At 37.9% G+C, this 23,827-nt stretch overlaps 1 protein-coding gene across 8 annotated transcripts in view; it reads left to right on the top strand.

Moving 5' to 3' along the window:
• HUWE1 (HECT, UBA and WWE domain containing E3 ubiquitin protein ligase 1) overlaps positions 1 to 23,827 on the top strand; it is a 143,792-nt gene that overhangs the window by 27,487 nt on the left and 92,478 nt on the right. For all 8 annotated transcript variants that reach the window (XM_032619088.1, XM_032619085.1, XM_032619086.1 and 5 more), the window contains 8 exons: positions 4,015 to 4,113; positions 4,809 to 5,015; positions 6,708 to 6,860; positions 19,876 to 19,938; positions 21,778 to 21,855; positions 22,732 to 22,779; positions 22,860 to 22,928; positions 23,387 to 23,486. In XM_032619088.1, the coding sequence (XP_032474979.1) occupies positions 4,015 to 4,113; positions 4,809 to 5,015; positions 6,708 to 6,860; positions 19,876 to 19,938; positions 21,778 to 21,855; positions 22,732 to 22,779; positions 22,860 to 22,928; positions 23,387 to 23,486 (817 nt within the window). The remainder of the gene's footprint in view (positions 1 to 4,014; positions 4,114 to 4,808; positions 5,016 to 6,707; positions 6,861 to 19,875; positions 19,939 to 21,777; positions 21,856 to 22,731; positions 22,780 to 22,859; positions 22,929 to 23,386; positions 23,487 to 23,827) is intronic.

Genomic DNA, 23,827 nt, shown 5'->3' with positions numbered 1-23,827 from the left:
CAGTGCAGTAAAATAGCAACTTGTCTTGAAACAGTCAGATTTTCTTTTGAACTTCCCTTGGTTAAAAAGGTGAATAAGCTAGTGATCAGTGGAGAGTGAGCACTAAACAGTTTATAGCTATATGTACCTGAAGTAGGCTGTCTGGCTGCTGTTTCTGTGCATTGAAAGGCAGCAAGGTATAATGGAAAGAGCAAGTGTGGATTCAAATTCTGTCTGTATTTGCGGGATCTTTCTCAATTTTGTTATCTAGAAAATTAAAGTGGTAACACCTTTCTCACTAGATTTCTTGTGAGGCCAGTGTTTTAGCTTTCTTTATTACTGATTCTTAATCATACAGTTCAGCTTAACCTATATTAACCTGTGTATTGGGTGGCCATGTCAGTTGATCCTCTGTCAGCAGTAGAAATCCCAGCTTCTGTCCAATATTCTATTGGCCTGCTTAAACTGCATTCTGAAATTAAGACAGTATTGTATTGTTATGACACTCCCATAGACCCCATGTGCTGTAGTTCAAGGAGCACAAGCTTTGGAATTAGATATGGGTTTGAATCTTACTAGATTTTTGTGTCTGAGAGTTAATTTGCCTGGTTTCCACAGCTGTAAAATGGGGTTGAAAATTCCTCCCTCCTTGATGTGAGGCAGCTGCTCAGCAAAGTATCTGGCACATAATTAGTTGGTTCATTTTCTAAATACAGGCCACTTGGTTTTTTAAAAACTGTAACTACCTGGCAAGTATCACCCAAGGGTATCACTATTGATATTTATTCCAGTATTGCATGGACAGTTCTCCTGCCCTTTTCATTCAGTGTTAGACTGAGTATGAGAAGTGCTGTCTTCATACATCCTCTCCAGCATTGCAGATTATCTTTTAAATTTTTGTTAATAGGTGGAGAAAAAATATTTCACTGTTCTGATTTGCATGCATTAATACATATATTTCCACATTTATTGGCCTTATATTAGTTGTCTGCTCATGCTGTTTTATTTTGTATTTGACGTTGTAACGTCAGTTTCTTATTGAATACGCCATACATATTGGGTATATTCATTTTACATACCTGTTCATTTCCTTTTCATTTTGTTTTTGATATGTTTTGGCATCTAGAATTTTCGACAGTTAACATACTCAAATTTTTTGGAAACTGAAGAGCAAAAAGAAAACTTGCCTGAAGTCATTTAACTTCCAGGATAACTCAACCTTGTAGATAATCAGAGAAATTCAATTTCTTTTTCTTTTACCTAGTAGATTGTTATAGATTTGTTGTTGGAGTCACACTTATGTACAGATTCCTGGCTTATTTCAGTTAGCATAATGCCCTCAAGGTTCATGCATATTGTCACAAATGACAAGATTTCATTCTTTTTTTTATGGCTGAATAGTATTCCATTGTATATATGTACCACATCTTCTTATCCATTCATCGATGGACACTTGGGTGTTTCCATATATTGGCTATTATAAATAATGCTGCAATGAGCATGGGGGTTCGTATATCCTTTCAAGTTAGTGTTTTCATTTTCTTTAGATGAATACCCAGAAGTGGAATTGCTAGATTATATGGTAGTTCTGTTTTTAATTTTTTGAGGAACCTTCATACTGTTTTCCATAGTGACTGCACAAGAAAGATATTTATTGATCACTTTATGTATTGGCAGCTGTGCAGAGGATTTTTTCCCTAGATTTGACATCTTTATTGGAGCAAATCAATATAAACCATGGCAGTTGGTATGCAGCCATTGAACTGGCAAGTGCTTTGTTTTGCACTACCATGAGTAAGGAAAATCACACTCAGTTTGCATTTATGCAGCAGGGACAAGACGGTAAAGATATACTTTTGTCCCTGGTGCCTTCTGCAGACTACAAAGTCCATAGGGATCTTGATACTCCTGATAAAACAACGCGGTGCTGGTACGTTAAATTGATGCTGTTATGCTAACTGGGGCTTGTGAACAGAAAGCACAAACACTTTAGATGCCTTAGACATGCGTGCCAGAGAGTGCCCTTTGAAGGTTGAGGGCCTGCCACGTCAGGAAATTTTCTAGGGGTTCAAAGCTCTGGGAAGTGTCAAAATTTCCCTTCTAAAGTGAGAGACATGTTTCTGCACCTTGTACCACACACCATGAAGAAAGAGGAACAGTGTATGGGGTGCCTCTTTGGATTTTGGAGCCAGCATGTATTACATTTAGGCATGCTGTTTTGATCCATTTACTGGATAACTTCTAAAGTGATAGTAGTGTTTGGATCTAGAGAAGACTGCAGAAGGTTCAGGCTATGATGTAAGCTGCCCTATTCCGTGGACATTATGGCCTAGTAGATCCAGGTGTCTGACTTAAGTGTCAGCCAAAGATGCTGTGGGATGCCTCTGGCAAGCCCCAATAGGAGAATCACAGCTTAAGACCTAGGGGGTAGAGTTTGGCCGTGCTATTCTCTGCCAACAGCTATTCTGACATTCAGAAAAGCAGCTTCTGGCTTGCTACTGGACCTTGATAAAGACTGAATGCCTGATGATGAAATACCAAATGATTACAGGACCCAAATGTTTGTCATGAACTGGGTGTTATCTAACCCACAGAATCATAAAATTGGATCTGCATCGTTGCAGTCCATTAGAAATTGAAGTGGTATATTTGATAGTAGGCCCAGGTAGGTCCAGAAGGCACAAGTGAACTGCATGAGCAGGTGGTTCACACTCCTTTGTTATCTGTTTCTGCTACTTCACTACCTCTCCCTCAACCTGTATGACTTCAAGGAGAGGAAGAAAAAGTGCAGGTCTGGTTTGTTGAAGGGTTTTATGCCAAGAATTTTGCATGCCTTTAATTACCGCAGAAATTTGAGATAGATCTTAATAATGCTTACTTTAGAGAGAGAAAAGGTTTCAGACTTAGCTTAAAAAAAATTTGCCCTTAAGCCCCTATTGTTCCACGTTCCATTTTGGCTGCTGAAAATGCCCCTAGTTTAAATCTCACAACATTGCTGGGTAAATAGGTCACGTTAAGTTCATTTTGCAGAAGAGGATACTGAGTTTCAAAGAGGTAGCTTACCAACTACCTAATTCTAAAGTCCATGCTCTTTGTAACAGTAAGCTGTCTTTCAGTATTTAAGCTCCTATTATGTGAGATAAGTGCTTTATGCAAACACTTGAGCTTCACATTTCCAAGGTGGTTCTTAGGTCTTTTTTCTGGTAAGAAAACTGTGGCTAAGAGGTTGGATTTGCTCATGATCAAACAACTTTGTAAACATCAAGCGAAAAACTGAACCCAGATTTGGTTGGTTCCAAATCTAGGCCCATTCCTAGGATACCATACTGCTTTACAGAGTCAAAGAGCAAGTGTAATCACTTCCCGCTGCCATCCATTAGTAGCAGCATCTCTGTCCCAGTCTCTATTCCCCCCGCCACCAGCTCCACTTTTGGAAACTTACTATGAACTCTGAATCCACACCTTGTTACCTGACAAACAGGCCCTTTCATCAGTAAAACAGAGCAGGAATATATGGAAATGGAAACCCCAAGTAAGAATGGAGTCCTAGTTTTACACAGTTCAGAAATTCTTTGCCTCCTATAACTGGACGGTTTAATGTTGCAGAAAAATATAGCTAGTGCTAATCTTCACCTTTGTGAACTCAGTAGGGCTCCTCAGTGTTCCTCTAATTGAACATTTCTTATCAGGCATTCTGGTTAACTTTCAGACTATGATACAGATTCCTTCATTTTGTTTTTATTGATATTTAGCTTGTTTCCTTTATTTCTGTTGTCTGTACACTTCCAAGTAGTTTGTCTACATCTACAGGTTCATCCAGGTTTTAAAAAAATACACAGATGGATTGTTTCATTATAAGATTTCTGTATTAATCTCAAGTGATCGTCTGGCAAATTTCCACTTAAGTAGTGCGTTCTATCAAAAGTTAAATCATTGAGTGTGTTGACATAAGGGTTTTTTTTTCCTATTCTTCCTTGTTGTGTCTCCCTCATACTCCAAAACACCCTTTTGTGAATACCTGTTTGTTTTTCTCAGCCTGCAGACTGCAGAGCCTTAATAGACAAACTCAAAGTTTGTAATGATGAGCAACTCCTCTTGGAACTGCAGCAGATCAAAACATGGAACATTGGAAAGGTATGTAAACCCATACTCCCAAAAGAGAAACCAAAATGAGGTAGCCTCATTCAGCAATTACTTAATAAGCATCTAGTGTGTGTCTGGCACAGCTCTAGACCAGTAATTTTTAGCCTGTGAATGGTTGCCAAGGAAATTTTGAAAGAAATGTAAAAGGAAAATTTTGCTAGCCAAGGATGAAGAATGTTTATACAGGTGATGATAAAGAATCTCAACCACAAAATTCCTTTAGTTTGACTGACAGTATGAGTTTGAGATAGTCTCAGGATTTTTACTCTTAGCTTAAAAGACTCTTCTTTAGATAACTCTAAAAATGAGCACTTCAGATAAAGTGGATTCTGGCAGGGAAAGTCCTTGTGTTTTTAGACCTCAGAGGTAGCCAGAATTCTCCTTTTGAAGACCTAGCTGTAGGGGTTTTGTGGTGTCTCCCAGTGTTAGCACATGTATGTTTTTTGTTTTTTGTGGTACGCGGGCCTCTCACTGTTGTGGCCTCTCACATTGCGGAGCACAGGCTCCGGACACGCAGGCTCAGCGGCCATGGCTCACGGGCCCAGCTGCTCCGCAGCATGTGGGATCCTCCCGGACCGGGGCACGAACCCGTGTCCCCTGCACTGGCAGGCGGACTCTAAACCACTGCGCCACCAGGGAAGCCCTACCTTATTCTTATATCTTCCTCTTTCTCCTCCCCTCTCCAGTGCGAGTTATATCACTGGGTGGATCTGTTGGACCGCTTTGATGGAATTCTGGCAGACGCTGGACAGACAGTGGAGAATATGTCATGGATGCTCGTGTGTGATAGGCCAGAAAGAGAACAACTGAAGATGCTTCTCTTGGCTGTGTTGAACTTCACAGCCTTGCTCATTGAGTACAGCTTTTCCCGGCATCTGTATAGTTCCATAGAGGTAGGAGAGGTTCAGGCCTATGTGATCTGTTCTTAACTAGAATTGTTCACGTCCAGAATAAGGAAATTGTTCTTTCTTTCTGATGATTCTTTCCTTTTCATTATGGAGTTCTGGGGTTTTCAATGTCAAAGACAATGGTAGGATGTTTCTTGGCTAAAGATACCCTTCATAGGGTTGATGGGAAGGTTCTTTACTGTCACCTTCACCTTGCCTTTTAAGATTTAAGGAATTAGTGAGAATGTAATATATGTATTGATGTATTCTTGGGAATTTACAGGAATTGATCTTGGTCCTAGGTTATCAGAGCAGCCCCAAATTACTTTTAAAATATTAGACATAATTTGATTTCCTTGACACATTACTGCACTTATTGCTTTTCTAAGTTTTAGTGTGCTGCTTTTTAATTTCTTCTCCCCTCCCCAAAATGTATATTAATAGCATGCTATGTATTCTTTTTTTTTTTTAACATCTTTATTGGGGTATAATTGTTCTACAATGGTGTGTTAGTTTCTGCTTTATAACAAAGTGAATCAGTTATACATATACATACGTTCCCACATCTCTTCCCTCCTGTGTCTCCCTCCCTCCCACCCTCCCTCCCTATCCCACCCTCCCTCCCTATCCCACCCCTCCAGGCAGTCACAAAGCACCGAGCTGATCTCCCTGCGCTATGCGGCTGCTTCCCACTAGCTATCTACCTTACGTTTGGTAGTGTATATATGTCCATGCCTCTCTCTTGCTTCATGCTATGTATTCTTAAAAAGTAAAGCGGGCACAGGAATTAGTGAACTTTTGAATTGGTCAAAAATCAGTGTAAGAAGAAACTCTCTTCCTTTAGCCTAACTTTAGAGTTTTTATCACTTGATTTAGTGCCCTGTTGTTATGTGTTACTTTTCCTAAGTCTTCATTAAAGGAACAGAATCAGAACAAACAGAAAGTAAATGGCTTAGGAAGAGAAGTGGAATAACTGAATTAAAGACCTAGTGCCTAAAGTTTTAAGTAGGGGATGGCTAAGCAGTCTGTTGAAGATGAAATAGATAAGCTGCAAAAGGAAATCCATAGCCTTCTGTGGATAATCAGCAACCAGAAATACTTTGGTTCATTTCCAGCTAAATTACATACTGATTTTAACACTAACCAAATGTTTCAATATATTGGTGAATTTTGATTGTATTAAAAAGCAAAAATAGTTACTCTTGGGTTATTGTTACATACACTGTATTGTAACAGTCATAGGTGCCACCAGCTGTTGTTATTTTTAGTTTCTATATGAAGAGCCCTGTGTTTTAATTAATTCTAATTTTGTATTTGTTGTAAAGGATACAGAAGGAGCATAAAATTATCTTAGTCTATACTTTTAGTCTAGTTGGAAGCTTAATGTTCTTGAGTTCTGCTATGTATTAGAATATATTACATTTGTCTCTTTTGTAATCTGTTTCTTTCTGTGGAGACACCTATGTAATTTTGAACTGTTCACATTTTTTTAACTTAAATTGGACTTTCTGGCTTGCTGCCAGATTGTAAGCTGCTTGGGTATAAGGTTACATGTTGTAGGTGCTCAAATATTTATAAATTTTTTTGTATTGTTAAACTTCTTGATAGCTTTATAAATCCATGGCATTTCAAGTTTTCAAGGTCTTGTATGCCTGATACCATGAACTTGCGCCCCCCCCCCATTTTTGTCCCCTGTAGCATTTGACAACTTTATTGGCTTCTTCTGATATGCAAGTGGTGCTGGCAGTCCTCAACCTTCTGTACGTATTTAGCAAAAGATCAAATTATATCACACGCCTTGGATCTGACAAGAGAACCCCACTGCTAACCCGGCTGCAGCATTTGGCAGAGGTGAGTCATGGGTGAAGAGTTGGAAGGGCACAGAAGTTGGACCCTGTTATTGCTTTTCACAGGTGTTTCTTGCAGTGTCAAAATGAATAGGAATCCGTAAGTTAACTTTACTGGCCTAATTGAGTAGAACTATTGGGGCCCATTTAACTAAGTTACCCCCAAATCCTAGGAAGTATTCTCAATTTTATGAAGTAATTTTGAGGGATTTCATGAATCTCTGCTCACAAAGAGAATCTCTCTTTGTTCAAAAATGGCCACTTCTCTTCTGGAAAGAAAGTTTAGAATCCGATTCTACTTGGAGGGAAATATTAGCTGCAATAAAAGATCTGGATTTTGAGTCCTGGCCTGCCTTATTAGCTCTGATAGCAGTTTTCTCATCTGAGAATTTAGTTATATCTGCCTTAAGAGTATTTTCAGAATAAAATAAAATGTAGGGTTCTTAGTGCTGTGCTCAGTAATTGGTCTGTGGTGGTAATGATTGTTAATTGAAGGCAAAAAAGCTCATGTTAAATTCAGCTTAGTCAAACTTTTGTCCGGTGTTTGTAGAGGCAAACTGATAATGCATACTCAGGTTTGAGAGAGGTAGCCATTGCTAGAAAGCTTTCTTGGAAGAAAGTTGGTAAGGCTAACTTTTTAAAAGCTGAATAATAAATGGTTACCTCACAAGTCATACAACTCAAGTTTCAGGCTATTTTTAGGTGTATGGTTACTTTAAAATCATTTTTGTGTGATTATAAGTATAACATGTATTGCAAAAATTCTAGGATGTATAGGAAAGTATAAAGAGAATGTTAATCACCTGTTATTCATCCAGATGGAGCCTCCCTTAAAATTTGAGCATATTTTCTTGGATTTGCAAATACAAGATTTTTTTTTTTTTTTTTTGCGGTACGCAGGCCTCTCACTGTTGTGGCCTCTCCCGTTGCGGAGCACAGGCTCCAGACACGCAGGCTCAGCGGCCATGGCTCACGGGCCTAGCCTCTCCGCAGCATGTGGGATCTTCTCGGACCGGGGCACGAACCCGTGTCCCCTGCATCAGCAGGCGGACTCTCAACCACTGCGCCCACCAGGGAAGCCCCAAGATTATTTTTAACCATTTTCTCATGATAGTTTTTTAGTGACTCAGTTAACCCAGTGATGTGAGCCAGTTGTGACTATGCACAGATATTAGTGAACTGCAAATATAGCAGAAGTTCTCCAGGAAGACTTGAATCAGTTAAAAGCCAGTTTGGTTGATTTTTGTGAGGGTCTGGGACACTGGTTCTCAAACTCGAGCATGCATGAGAAAGAGTCGATTTATTAAAGCATAGATTAGTCTCCCTCCCCTGTCTGCTCATACCCCTTTACCTCAATTCCTGCAACCCCCATTTCTGATTCAGTAGGCCTAGGGCAGAGCCCAGTAATGTGCATTGCTAATAAGTTTCCAGGGGATGTTGAGGCTGCTGGTCCAGAGATCATACTTTGAGAACCATTGGTTTAATCTGTCCTATTGGGCAAAGTTACAAAATCTTACCAGATTCTTATAGTTCCATCTCAAAGGCATCAAGACCTTTTCCCTGATACCTGAATACATACCCATTCTTGAGCAAATCCCATCTAGTGAGATGGTGTCAAATATGACATGGTTGATATAAATGTTATTTATTGGGTGTCTACTTAATTGCCAGGATCATATGGTAACTGTGGAGTAGGTGAGGACGATGAGATTCAGAAGTTATATTATTTTTAGGAAAAGCCCATGGGCTTTTAGCCCCGATAAAGTGTAAAATGTGATAACTGCTGTTTGTAGAGTTGATTAAGCATGGTTTATGTTCCAAACCTGGGTGTCAGCCTGAGACCCAGCTCCTTGAATCCACACCCAACTCTTCCACTTGATAACATTCAAGAAGTATATGGCTAATCCTGTGCTGGATATAGTATAAAACACGTTCTTTTCTTTAAAAAGCTCACGTAGTAGTTGAGAAAGTGATATAGGGGCTTAATTAAAAGGACAAAGAACTAGTTATTCTTAGTACTAACTAATAAGTACCCTTGAATCTTAAACATTCCATAGGTTTATCTTGTTGGCTGCAAAACAAACATAATAAAAATATGTGCTTAGTATTTAAAAATTTTGGAAATGTACAGAAGAAAATTTATCATAATTATGTGTCTACTCTTCACATTTTGGTACATTTTCTTAGTCTTTATGCATATTTACATAGCTGAATGCATATAGTATATGTAACTTGATATCCTACTTTATTTACTTAACATACTAGCATCAGTGTTTTCCCATATTAACTTTACATAATTTTGTAAGAAATGTTTCTTTGTATTTAATAATGGTAATATCTCAGAAATGTCACAACATCACAGACTTTCATGAATCAAGTTTGGCTTGACATGGTCTTTTAAGGATCCCAGCTTACCACAACTTTCTTATCATAGGCACTTGATTTTTATTAGATTACAAAAGATAGATTTAGTGGTGATAGTAATAGTTGAACTATTCTAAAAAACAATTAGTTGTGACAACAGAAGAAACAAAAGGAAAATAATTGTGAAGATACATAGCCTTTCGAGCTTATTCTGCCTTGCAAATTCAGATCCTTGGTTTGACTTACCTGTCACCCCTATGTGGCATCAAGTATTTATATATCCCTTGTCCTCACAGTTTTCAGCAAATTCCATGTTTCTTCACTGGAAGTCCTGGGAATAGCCAAGAAAATATTGAAAATGAAATGAGGAAGTACTCTTCCTATTGGGTATTAACTTTTTTTATAAAGCTAAAAGTAATTAAAATAGTGTGGTAGGGCTTCCCTGGTGGCGCAGTGGTTGAGAGTCCGCCTGCCGATGCAGGGGACACGGGTTCGTGCCCCGGTCTGGGAGGATCCCGCATGCCGCGGAGCGGCTGGGCCCGTGGGCCATGGCCGCTGAGCCTGCGCGTCCGGAGCCTGTCCTCCGCGACGGGAGAGGCCACAACAGTGAGAGGCCCGCGTAACGCATAAAAAAAAAAAAAAAAAAAAAATAGTGTGGTAATAACAATGGAAAATTTCCAGAAATGGATCCAATGTGTAAGAATCACTAAGCTTAATCATTTTTAGCTTTTGATACAAAGTGAGAGATGTGCAACTAACTGTTCCTTTTACTTGAATACTTAGAGCCCCTTGTAAGTTTATTAATTGGCCTAATTTCAGTATTATTGTGTCTCAGGGAACAGAGGCCTGAGGAGAGGGAGAGAGATGGTAGAACAGCCAGTCAGTGGAGCAGTCAGAACACATTTTTTTTTCCATTAAATTTGCCATCTTGTATGGGCATGGTTCATGGCACCCCAAAATAATGACAATAGTAATAACAATGATCACTGATCACAGATCATCATAACAAATATAATAATGATGAAAAGGTTTGAAATATTGTAAGAATTACCAAAATGTGATACAGTGACATGAAGTGAGCAAATGCTGTTGGAAAAATGAAAAAACCAGTAGACTTGCTCAGTGCAGGGTTGCCACAAACCTTCAGTTAAAAAAACAGTATCTGCAAAGCACAGTAAAATAAGGTATGCCCCTGTGCATAGGCTCAATTTTGAGGTAAAGATCAGAGAAATCAAGTAACTTGTTCTGGGCGTTATTGAAGATGAACAGAATAGCTGTCTTAAATCTTTCCCTTTTCACTGGTTCCTCCTATATGTATATTTTAAAAGAACAAGCTTGAGAGAGCAAGAACATACTTTTTTTTTGGTCAGTGTAGCTAAAGGTTTGTCTATTTTTGTTGATATCTTCAAAGAAACAAATTTGGTTTAGCTGATTCTGTTTTTCTATTTTGTTTCATTTATCTCTGCTCCAGTTTTACTATTTCCTTCTTTATGTTTGCTTTGGGTTTAGTTTGCTGCTGTTTTTCTAGTTCCTTAAAGTAGACTGTTAGGTTACTGATTTGAGATCTTTCTTTTTTAAATGTAGGCAATTAACAGCTGTAAATTTTCCTCTAAGCACTGCTTTATCCCATAAATATATCCCATAAGTTTTGATATGAAGTGTTTTCATTTTCATTCATCTTAAGAAATTTTCTAATTTCCCTTTTGATTTCTTCTTTTACCCATTGGTTGTTAACAGTATATTGTTTAATTTCCATGTGTTTGTGAATTTTCCAGATTTCCTTCTGTTACCGATTTCTAATTTCTTTCTGTTGTTGGATATGATACTTTGTATGATTTTATTCTTTTTTAGAAGTTTCTTTAAGTTTGTTTTGTGGCCTAACATATGGTCTATATGGGAGACTGTTTTGTATGTACTTGAGAAGAATGTATATTCTGTTGTGGGGTGGATTGTTCTATATATATGTATATATCTGTTAGGTCTAGTTGATTTAATGTTCAAGTCTTAGTTTTCTTGTTTTTTGTCTAGTTATTAATGTTTTCCCTGTGTATTACAACTGACATCTTCATTAATGAAAAGTTAGTTCAAATTAATACCAACTTAGTTTTAAGAGTAGACAAAAACTTTCCTCCTATATAGCACTTTCCTCCCACTGTATGTTGTTGCCACAAATTACATCTTTATATATTGTGTGCCCATTCAACATAGATGTAGAATTTACTTTTTTATGTAGTTGTCTTTTAAAACACTCAGAAAAAAAGGAGTTACAAACCAAAAATACATTAATAATGCCTTTTATATTTACCTATGAAATTAACTTACTGGTGTTCTGAATTTCTTCATATGGAGTCAGGTTACTGTGGCGTGTCCTTTCATTTCAGCCTGAAGGACTCCCGTTTAGCATTTCTTATAGGCAGGTCTACTAGCAACAAGCTCTTTCAGCTTTTATCTGAGAAAGTGTTAATTTCTCCTACATTTATGAAAGATAACTGTGCCAGATATAGAATCTGATTGGCAGTTATTTTCTTTTAGCACTTTGAATATGTCTTCCCACTGCATTCTGGCCTCCATCGTTTCTGATGAAAAATCAGCTGTGAGGATCCCTTGTACATAACAAGTCACATTTCTCCTTCTGCTTTCAAGATTATTCTCTCTATCTTGCCCTTTGACAATTTGATTATAATGTGTCTTTCTGTGGATCTGTGTTGTTTTATCTTGTTGAATTTCATTGAGCTTCTTGGATTTATAGATTCATGTCTTTTGTCAAATTTGATGTTTTGGCCATTATTTCTTTAAATAATCTCTTTGCCCCTTTTTCTGTCTCTTCCCCTTGGACTCCCATTATGTATATGTTGGTATACTTGGTGAAGTCCCACAGATCTCTTAACCTCTGTTTACTTTTTTTTTCCTCTAACTGCTCTTCAGACTGGGTAATCTCAGTTGACCTGTCTTCAGGTTCATTGATTCTTTTTTTTTCCCCACCTTCCAATATTTATTTTCAAATAAATTTGTCAGAATTTTTATAAAAGTGATGCATGTTCAGTGTTGAAAATTAAGAAAATACAAAAAAGTATAAAGAAGAAAATAATAATAATCCTCAACCACCACCATGTAGAAAAAATAACTAACATTGTGTTTCATATGCTGCTTCCCCCCCCCATGTAACCTATGGTGAGTATTTTCCCACAGCATTAAATATTCTTTGAAAATACCATTTTTTAAGTCTTAGCTTCTAAACCACCCTCCTGGTCCTCCATTGTTGCCCTTCTATGTCTGCTTGACTGGTGCCTCCTCTTTTGCTGCCTCTGAGTGTTAGAGTGGCCCAGGGCTCCACCCCAGGCTCTGTGTCTTATCCAGCTATCAATACATTTTGCCTAGGTGATCTGATCCAATTTCATTGTTTTAAGGACCATTGACTCCAAAAATTGTATATTTTCCTTGAACCTCAAACTTGTATATTTACTGCTTTCTCAAAATCTCTGCTGGATATCAATTGTAATGTGTATAAAATCAAACTTTGACCTCACCTCACATTTCTTTCCCCTAGGCTCAGTCCATTCCAGATAACTGGCACCCTTGCTTTCCTGGACAGTGGCAGGCACACTCTTGCTGCAGGGCCTCTGCACAGCTACATCCCCAGTTGTCTCTATGGCTTGCTCCCTTATCTTCTCTAAGTCTTAAGAGCCACCATCTCAGTGAAGTCTTCCCTACCATCCTGTTTTAAAATTAGAACACCTACCATACTCCCTATTACACTTTTCTTCATTTTTTTCTGTAGCACATATTACCACCTAATGTTATATATATTTAATTAAGTTCATTGATTCATTTTTCTCCCTGCTTACATCTGCTGTTGAACCATTCTAGTGAATTTTTCATTTCTGTTATTGTGCTTTTTCAGCTCCAGAATTTCTATTTGCTTCCTTTTTTATAACCTCTGACTTTTTATTGACATTCTTTGTTTGATGAGACATCATTCTCATGGTTTCCTTTAGTTCTTTTTATATGATTTCATTTAGCTCTTTAAGCATATTTAAAATAGATGATTTAATGTCTTTGCCTACTAAATCCAGTATCTGGACTTGCTCAGGAATGGTTTCTATTAATTAATTTTTTCTGGTTTTATGGGGATATAATTGAATTAAAGCATTGTGTAACTTAAAGGTATACAACATGATGATTTGATACACTTAATATATTGCAAAGTGATTACCACAGTAGAAGTTTGTGCGATTTGACCAACATCTCCACATTTCCCCCAATCCCCAGTCCCTGGCAACCACCATTCTAACCTCTATTTCTGTGTTGAGCTTTTTTAGATTCCATGTATAAATGATACCATACAGTAATTGTCTTTCTCTGTCTGATTTATTCACTTATTAGAATGCCCTCAAGGTCCATGCATGTTGTCACATAAGGGGAGATTTCCTTCTTTCTTGTGGCTGAACAATATTTCATTGTGTGTGTGTGTGTGTGTGTGTGTATGTGTATGTACAGCACATCTTCTTTATCCATTCATCCATAGACAGACACTTAAGTTGTTTCCATACCTTGGCTAGTGTGAATAACTTTATAGTAAATATGGGAGTGCAGATATCTCTTTGTCCTGATTTCCTTTCTTTTGGATAGATAGCCAGAACTGGGATTGCTGGATCATATAATAGTTCCTTTTTTGAGGCACCTCCATATTGTTTGTCTTCTGTAGTGGCTATACCAATTTATATTCCCACCAACAGCGCACAAGGGTCCCCTTTTCTCCAAATACTCACCAATACTTGTTATCTCTTGTCTTCTTGAAAATGGCCATTCTATCAGGTGTGAAGTGATATATCACTGTGGCTATGATTCGCATTTCCCTGATGTCTAGTGATACTGAGAACCATTTCATGTAACTGTTGGCCATTTGTATATTGTTTTTGGAAAAATGTCTATTCAGTTCCTCTGCCCATTTTAAAATCAGATGGTTGGCTTTTGTTATTGTTATTCAGTTATATCAACATGAGTTCTTTATATTTTGGATAGTAATTTCTTATAAGATATAATGGTTTGCAGATATTTTCTCCTATTTTGCAGGTCGTCTTTTCATTTTGTTGATTGTTTCTTTTGCTGTGCAGAAGTGTTTTAGTTTGATGCAGTTTGCCTTTGTTGCTTTTGGTGTCATGTCCAAAGGATTGTCACCAAGACCAATGTTGGGGTACTTTTACCCTGTGTTTTCTTTTAGGAGCTTTATGGTTTCAGGTCTTATGTTGAAGTCTTTACTTTAGGTTAATTTTTTTTTTTTTTTTTTTTTTTTGCGGTACGCGGTCCTCTCACTGCCGTGGCCTCTCCTGTTGAGGAGCACAGGCTCCAGACGTGCAGGCTCAGCGGCCATGGCTCACGGGCCTAGCCGCTCTGCGGCATGTGGGATCTTCCCGGACCAGGGCACGAAACCGTGTCCCCTGCATCGGCAGGCGGACTCTCAACCACTGCTCCACCAGGGAAGCCCCAAATTTAGGTTAATTTTTTGAATGGTATAAGATAGGGGGTCAAATTTCATTTTTCTGTGTGTTATCCAGAAAACTGGTTATCCAGTTTTCCCAGCACCATTTATTGAAGAGAGTATATTTTCCCCATTAATTATTGTTTCCCTTTCAAATATTAGTTGACTATGTGAAGATTTACTTCTGGGCTCTTGATTATGTTCTGTTGGTCTGTGTGTGTTTTTAATATGCTAATACCATACTGTTTTGATTACTATAGCTTTGTAATGATGTTTGAAATCAGGAAGTATGATACCTGTAGCTTTGTTCTTTCTCAGGATTGCTTTAGTTATTTGGGGTCTTCTTGGTTCCATATAAATTTAAGGATTGTTTTTCCTATTTCTGGGGAAAATGTCATTGAAATTTTGATAGTAATTAAAATCTGTAGATTGCTTTTGGTACTGTGGACATTTTGACAGTATTAATTCTTCCAATCCATGAACATAGGATGTTTGTGTCTTCTTTAATGCCTTTCATTAGTGTTTTATAGTTTTCAGTGTACAGATTTTTACCTCCTTGGTAAAATTTATTTCTAAGTATTTTACTGTTTTTTATGCTATTGTAAATCGGAATGTTTTATTTCTTTTTCAGATAGTGTATGGAGATGTGACTGATTTCTGTATGTTGATTTTGTATCCTGCAACTTTACTGAATTTAATTCTAACAGTTTTTTGGTGGAGCCTTGAGGGTTTTCTATATATAAGATCATATCATTTGCAAATGGAAATAGTTTTACTTCTTCCTTTCTGAATTGTATGCCTTTTATTTCTTTTTCTTGCCTAATTGGCTCTGGCTAGTATTTCCAATACTGTGTTGAATAGGAGTGGTTAGAGTGGGCACCCTTGTCTTGTTCCTGATCTTAGAGGGAAAGGGTTCACCCTTTCATCCTTGAGTATGCTGTTAGCTGTGGGCTTGTCATATGTGGCCTTTATCATGTTGAGGTATGTTCCTTCTATACCCCATTTTTGAGTTTTTATTATGAAAGGATGTTGAATTTTGTCATTGCTTTTTCTGCAACTTTTGAGATGATCATGTGATTTTTGTCTTTCATTCTCTTAATGTGGTATCACACTTATTGATTTGCATGTGTTGAAACATCTTTGCATCCCAGGGATAAATCCCACTTAAATCGTGGTGTATGTTCCTTTTAATATGCTGTTGAACTTGGTTTGCTGGTAGTTTGCTGGGGACTTTTTCAAGTTTGTTCATCAGGGATACTGGCCTGTAGTTTTCTGTTCTTGTAGTGTCCTTATCTGGCTTTGTTATCAGGGTAATTTTGGCCAAACAATGGTAACTTTTCAAGCAATGAGTTTGGAAGTGTTCCTTCCTCTTCAATTTTTTGGTAAAAGTTTGAGAAGGATTGGTTATTCTTTAAATGTTTGGAGAAATTCACCAAGGAAACCATTTGGTCCTGGAATTTTCTTTTTGGGGTATTTTTTGATTACTGATTCAGTCTGCTTACTCATTATTGGTATATTCATATTTTCTATTTCTCCATGATTTTGTTTTGTTAGATTATATATTTCTAGGAATTTATCCAATTCTTCTAGGTTATCCAATTTGTTGACAGTTTGTTCATAGTAGTCTCTTGATGATCCTTTGTATCTGGTATCAGTTATAATGTCTCTTCTTTTGTTTCTCATTTTATTTATTTGAGTCTTCAGCCTTTTTTTCTCAGTGTAGCTAAAGTTTTGTCTATTTTGTTGAGTAGGTTTTTTTAAAAGAGCTCTTATTTTCATCTTTTCTGTGTTTTTTCTAGTCATTTATTTCTGTTCTGATCTTTGTTATTTCCTTTCTTCTGCTAACTTTAGGCTTAGTTTATTCTTTTTCAAGTTTCAAGTTGAGGTATAAAATTAGGTTTATTTGAGATCTTGTTTCTTAATGTAGGCATTTATTCCTATAAACTTCCCTCTTAGAACTGCTTTTAGTGCATCTCATTCGTTTTCATGTGTTTTGTTTTCATTTTCATTTTCATTTGTCTCAAGATGTTTTTAATTTGCCTTTTGATTTCTTTTGACCCATTGGTTGTTCAGTAGTGTATTGTTTAATTTCCACATCTTTGTGAATTTTTCCAGTTTTCTTCCTGTTACTGATTTCCAGTTTCATACTATTGGGGTCCAGAAAGATACTTGGTATGATTTCTATCTTAAATTTGCTAAGACTTGTCTTGTGACCTATCATATAATCTATGTAGGAAATGTTCCATGTGGGTTTGAGAAGAGTGTGTATTCTGCTGTTAAATAAAATGTTATACATATGCCTACTAGGTCCATTGGTCTAAAGTATAGTTCAAATCCAATGTTTCCTTCTTGATTTTTCTCTCAGTACAATCTAGCCATTGTTGAAAGTGAGATGTTGACATCTCCTACTATTATTATATTCTCTGTTTCTCCCTTCATATCTATTAGTATTTGCTTAATACATTTAGATGCTCCAACATTATGTCCATATAATTTACAATTGTTATATCCTCTTTGAATTGACCCCTTGATCATTCTATAATGACCTTAATTGTCTTCCATTACAGGTTATGAGTTAAAGCCTGTTTTTTCTGATATAAGTAGCTATCCCTGCTCTTTTGGTTTCCACTTGTGTAAAATATCTTTTTCCATCCCTTTACTTTGAGCCTATGTGTGTCCTTAAAGCCGAGGTGAGTCTTGTAGGTAGCATATAGTTGGGTCTTGTTTTTTTTTCCATCCAGCTACTCTATGCCTTTTGATTGGAAAATCAGTCCATCTACATTTGGAGTAATTATTGATAGGCAGGGACTTAGTAATGCCATCTTACTAGTTCTTTTTTTGTTGTTTTGTATTTCCCTTTCTTCTCTTGCTGCCTTTCTTTGTGAATGATGGTTTTTCATAGTAGTATGCTTTCATCCCCTACTGTTCGTCTTTTGTTGTTTTGTACTTCCCTTGTCCCTTTCTTCTCTTGCTGCCTTTCTTTGTGAATGATGTTTTTCATAGTAGTATGCTTTCATCCCCTACCGTTCGTCTTTTGTGTATCTAATCTAGGTTTTTGCTTTGTGGTTACCATGAACCTTACATAAAACATAGATATAATAGTTTTGGGACTTTCCCTGGTAGTGCAGTGGTTAAGAATCCACCTGCCAATGCAGGGGACACGGGTTCGACCCCTGGTCCAGGCAGATCCCAAATGCCGCAGAGCAACTAAGCCCGTGTGCCACAACTACTGAGCCTGCACTCTAGAGCCTGCAAGCCACAACTACTGAGCCCATGTGCCACAGCTACTGAAGCCCACGTGCCTAGAGCCCATGCTCCTCAACAAGAGAAGCCACCACAGTGAGAAGCCCACGCACCGCAACGAAGAGTAGCCCCCACTCACTGCAACTAGAGAAAGCCCGAGTGCAGCAGCAAAGACCCAATGCAGCCAAAAATAAATAAATTAATTAAATAAATTTATTTTTTAGAAAAAGATACAATCGTTTTATTTTAACACTGATAACAACTTAACTTTGCATCTGAAAAACTTTACTCTTTTATTCCCATTCCATTTTGTTTTTGATGTCACAGTTTACCTCTTTTTATATTGTGTATTCATTAACATTATTTTAGCTCTTATTTTTTTTAAAAATTTTGTCCTTTAACCTTTATCATCCATGGATGATTGTTTAAGACAGTGTTCTCCTCGGGCTCTCAAACAGCTGCTGAGAGTGGCTACAGCTGGTTCACAGGCCACTGCAGGGTCCACAGCTGGGACTGAGGTCTGTATGCCTCCTCCCAGGTCCCTTTGCATATGAGGCTGGTTTCCACAGCTCCCATAAAGGCACTTTTCTCCATGAATGGATGCCAAATTATTGCAGGGGTGGGGGGTGCAGTGAGAGACATCTTATTTGGCCATCTTGCTGGCATCACTCCCTATGTTGCTATAATGGGCATTTTGGATATTATATGTGGCAACTCTGGAAATCAGATTCTCACCCCTCCCCAGGGTTTGTTGTTATGATTTGTCGTTGTTTGTTTAGACTTTTCTGAACTGACTTTGTAATTCTTTGTTTTGTGTGGTCATTGAAGTCTCTATTAGCTTAGTGGTCAGCTAGTGATTTGCTTTAAACTCCTGGAACCGAAATATCTCCGTCTTTGCTGGTGGGGTCTGTGTGTATGTTGGTATCTTCAACGTGAATACTCACTGTCTTCAGTACTCAGCCAGGAAGTTTACAACTCTGACTTAGCCTTCACTTCTAGCTTGCATAGAGCCTGATGTCAGCCAGAGATGTGGGAACTTAGTGCTTTCTCAGGTCTTTTCTGAGAATGTGCCCAACCTTGGGCATACATGTGGCCTTCTAGATTCCCAGGAGTGTGTGGAAAGGGCTTTTCAAAGCCCTTATTCCCCAAAGCATTGCACGGCCCAGCCTTTCTTCCCAAGCTTTTCAGTTTGTCTGTTATTTACCCCAATTGTATGCCTCTCCCAGGGGACTAATGCACTTACTCTTGAATGTTTTCAACAAGTGCCCACCCCACCCCTGGGAGAGTTCAGAATTAGGTAAAAATGATGGATATCTCAAACGCTGTTGAAAATGCAGGCTAGTTTTTAAGCAAGATTGTATGGCTGAGGTTTTGGATTTGGAAGTCAATAATAGTGTACAGTTGAGCCATTCTCCCCTATTACCTTAAGGGCTAGTACTTGTTGATGAGTTTTTTAGACTTTGTGGTGGCAGAGTACAGTAGTAGTAAGCAATGCAGAATCTTCTACTTTCCACTTTGGCTCATGTCAAAAAGTAAGAAACAGGAGAGCATGTAATTCCACCCTATGTGAGAGGTGAGCAGGCTGAGCATGGAAAGCACAGTATAGTACTGAAGACCCAATGGATCAAGACTGACCTTTCAGCAAGCCTGACTGCAGGCATATAAAATACATTTGCTTGCAGGAGCTGTTCATGTTCTCAGTAGCATCCTCACAGAATAATGAAATTGATCTCATTGGAGAAATCACCTTTAGGCAGACCATCTTGCCTTGAGTCTTACTGAAGTTCTTGCTTCTCTTTGCTCCCTCTTTTTGTTTGACTTTAACATTGGATGTCTTCTCAACACTGTTCCAGGCAGCCACATACTCATAAATATTTTATACACAAAGCTACCGTAGGCACTGTTTTAACACTGTCTTTTCTCTTTTTCCAAGAGCTGGGGTGGAAAGGAGAATGGCTTTGGACTTGCAGAATGTTGCAGAGACTTGCATATGATGGTAAGTGACTCTTTGGGATATGGGTGTCTTTTGACAGAGCTGTGCGTGATCTCTTTTTGAGCCTTACTTTACAATGAATATATGGTATTTAAAGTTGCCACTTCACATCAGGACTTTTGAGGAACCTGAGATCAATTGAGATATAGCATAGCTTTTCTAGAAATGCTTGGGCTCTCAATGTACTGGTGGTAAATGAAGAATCTCAGAAACAAAGTATATGATCATACCCATCTCTTGAGTAAGAAACTGCGTTTGGTGAGTCAGTTTGAAAGTGATGAAAAATCCCAGAAAGTACACTTCCTTGTACTTTTTCACTGGAACTATCAGAACTCTGGGCAGTCTGGCATGATTTAAGAATGGCTGCTTGGAGAACAGTTCTGCCATTTTGGTTATTGAGAACTTGTAGTGTTCTGTGTGTTTTCCATGTTTACCCCTCATGCCTGTCCTGCTCATACCTTTAACCCATGTTTAGACTATGAACTCAGGCCATCCTCCCCTCTGCTTTGATACGTTGCTGTAGAGCCACAAAGCACAACTGGATTATTATGATACAATTCCATGCCAAGAAGCAGCTGTATTTTCCAACAGATGTACTGCTTCTTTTATCAATTTGTCATGTATAGGACAAATGGCTGCAGTGAAATTTAGTATATTCATCTTAACAAACCTTTTTACCCCTAGGAGAATGGTTCTTTTTCTGGTCACAGAAAACTACAAATAGAACAATTACTTTCCCACCTTAGCTGGTATACTTTCTTTAGTGTACATTATATGAGTGGATATTGGGTAATATGAGAGGTGAATGTTGTCTGTTTTAATAATCAAAGCTATATAAATCTTAAAGGGTATTCAGTTTGGAATTCTAATTCTGAGAAAATTATTTTTCACCTTAAAGTTTAGTTGATTAATTCTGAGACTCCTTATGTATATCAAGCTTGTTCTTGGCCACTTGAGCAAAACAGTATGAAATACTCTACTAGGCTTGCATGATGTCTGTTACCCATCTTGGTCTCAGCCTATATTAAGAAATCATGCATTCTTTTATTTATTGATATTTGGCATGTCATAGGACTTTGAAAACTTTGTGTACTTTGAAAGGAAGTAATACATATACATGTTAAAAAATTCTAAGAGTATAAAGGGGTATACAATAATTCTCCATAGCCAGAGGCAACCACTGCTACCGGTTTCTTTCAAAGATACGCTTTAATGGGCATGCTCTTGCAGTCTTACTTTGTTTTTCATGTTGCTTTTCTAGAGTTAAATAGGATTTGTTGTCAGGGTCTGGTTTATATTGACTTGGTATCTACCTGTGCAGAAAAGCGGTTGGATATCATGAGAAATGATGTAGGATGGTATGGAAAGGAGTATTTAAAGAATTATGAAGGTAGGCCCATGAGGCATAGTTTGAATAAAATATTTCAAAAGGTGATTATATTCATTGAGATTTCCATAAGAGTGTTCTCATTCTCGAACTGGTACCTAGACCCTTGTATTTATCCTTCATCCTTGGATTCTTATTAATTATTGGGGGCAGACTTGCCTCTCTTTTTCCTCTTGAGAATAGCTGCAGTCAAAATTGATCTCTTGAAAGAAAGAACAACTGATAACTTGAGTTATCAAGTAAGGAATATGAAAGCTTTTAGAGCTCTGGGCTCCACCCTCCTGATTTTGTGTTGTTACAAGACATCTGAACTCTGCTAAAACAAGGAGTGAAGGCACTGTAGCTGCTGACGACACTGCTCATTCTGCTGTCACACTGAGTTGGACAAGTGGCTAAGTCCGAGGGAAGATTTAAGAGAAGATGGTATCTCATTCTTTCATGTGCTTTATACACAGAAATACCCACCCAGTGCAACTACACTACACTTTGAATTCTATGCAGACCCTGGGGCCGAGGTCAAAATCGAGAGAAGGGTGAGTCTCATTCACACTTGTTCTAATAAAGTCAGTAATCCGTAGCTGGGGTCAACTTTTCTAGGACTCCTCAGTAAAAAGAGGGAATGATGTTGAGCTACGTTGCTGCCCTTCCAAGCTAAATAAATCCAGCAGCTTCTCAGGAATAAGTGTTCATTGTTTGCCCAGCTCTGATAGGTTTGAATCTTACTTACGTTGGAACTGCCAAAAAACAGGACTCTGTTTATGTGGCACTGTTAGGACTGGTGTATTTTTCTCAGTCTCAGTTGAGAATTCCACTGTTTAGTATAATAGTCTAGGTAGTGATCGGCTGAACTTTGTCTACTTAAGCCAGCCTGAAAGAAGTCTATGTATTGCTTACAAGGTCCTGCTTCAATTATCTGGACATTGCATATTCTTTGAGGAGATAGCAAAATTCACTTTGGTTTAGAAGTGGTCTAGTGAACAAGATCTTTCTTTTTTCCTTTCTACTTAAAATATAATAATAAATAATCTTTCTAGATTATTGGTGCCTTGAGAACAGCTCTAATGCATATTTAGAAAGAAACCATTTACATGGATTCACTCTACTGTGAATACAGAGGCTGTAGGTATTAAGTCAATACAGGTTAAAAAGGGATAAGGAAGAACATGAAATGTATCTGGCTATGTGCATTATATATTTAATCTACTGGTTTCAAAGAAGCTTTGCTGAAAATATATAAAATGAACATTTGGGGGGATTCTAAAGAATATTTTGATTTTTGAGAGCATTCAGTTGAGGCTTCAACCTAGGGGGTGACATCTTGTTTTTCAGATAGCTCTTGCAGTCCTATGGCAGGGGGAAGCTAAGGTATACAGTGACTCCTAACAACTCTCCTATCTTTTTAATTTCAGACATCTAGTAACACACTACATTATATTCACATAGAGCAACTTGACAAGGTAAGAGGAATCTTTGACTATGGGTTAGTTCTTAACATTTGGTTCACTTTTTGTTCCTAACAGTTTTTTTTCTAATGTAGATTTCAGAAAGCCCTTCTGAAATCATGGAATCTCTTACCAAAATGTACAGCATTCCTAAGGATAAGCAGGTATGATATGTCTTAAAAATATCTAAAGGGTGTGGTTGTTATCCATATAGATCAGTGATATGTGCTGGGGCTGGGATATAGCATAGCAGAAAGAATGGAGTCAGACAGTGGGCAAATTAGCCTCCGTGGGCCTTAGTTTCCTCATCTTTTATGAGGCCAACACTTAAACTGACTTCCTAGGTCCTGGTGAGACTTTGAGGAAAACAGAAGCAGCCTTATTCACCATGAATATCTAATAAGTGGTGGTAGCTCAACACTTTGGATACCAAAGAAGAAAACGTTTAGTTGTGTTATTTTTTTCTGCTCATTGTAATGGTGATCAAATATTTGATTTGATTAATAACAATCAGAACTCTTGCCAAATGTCAAGTAGCCCAGTGAGTAAGATTTAGCCCTTCCTCAGAAAGTATAGTCACCTTTTCCATTGGTTTCCTAATTTAGGTCTTATGTCTCTACAGATGCTGTTATTTACACACATACGGCTGGCCCATGGCTTTTCTAATCACAGGAAGCGATTGCAAGCTGTTCAGGCCAGGCTGCATGCAATATCTATATTAGGTAAGAGAATAACACCCTATAATTAACAGGCCCTGGTTAGGCAGTTTAGACTTGATTTCCTTTGAACTTCATCTGTCTTTGTTGCTATGGGGCTTATTGTAGTTACCTAGGTGGCAAGTTAAATTGTAAAATTGCCAGCATTCCTAGTGTTCACTGTATTCATCATCCTTGGGCTCCTTAATGTTGGATCAGAAAGAGGATATGATTGACATATATCACATAGGTTTAGTCTTTATTTGGGTGGGGGGTTTTTGTTTTGTTTTTCTTAATGAGTGTTCAGATAGTCGTCTTCCTCTGGGCCCTATTTTTCCTCTTGCCATTTCATCTTCCTCTTCTTTGGG

The sequence above is a fragment of the Phocoena sinus genome, chromosome X, assembly GCF_008692025.1.
Source record: "Phocoena sinus isolate mPhoSin1 chromosome X, mPhoSin1.pri, whole genome shotgun sequence".
NCBI classification, from domain to species: domain Eukaryota; kingdom Metazoa; phylum Chordata; class Mammalia; order Artiodactyla; family Phocoenidae; genus Phocoena; species Phocoena sinus.
Note: the sequence above shows the minus strand (reverse complement) of the source record. Positions and strands in the feature narration are given on the sequence as shown.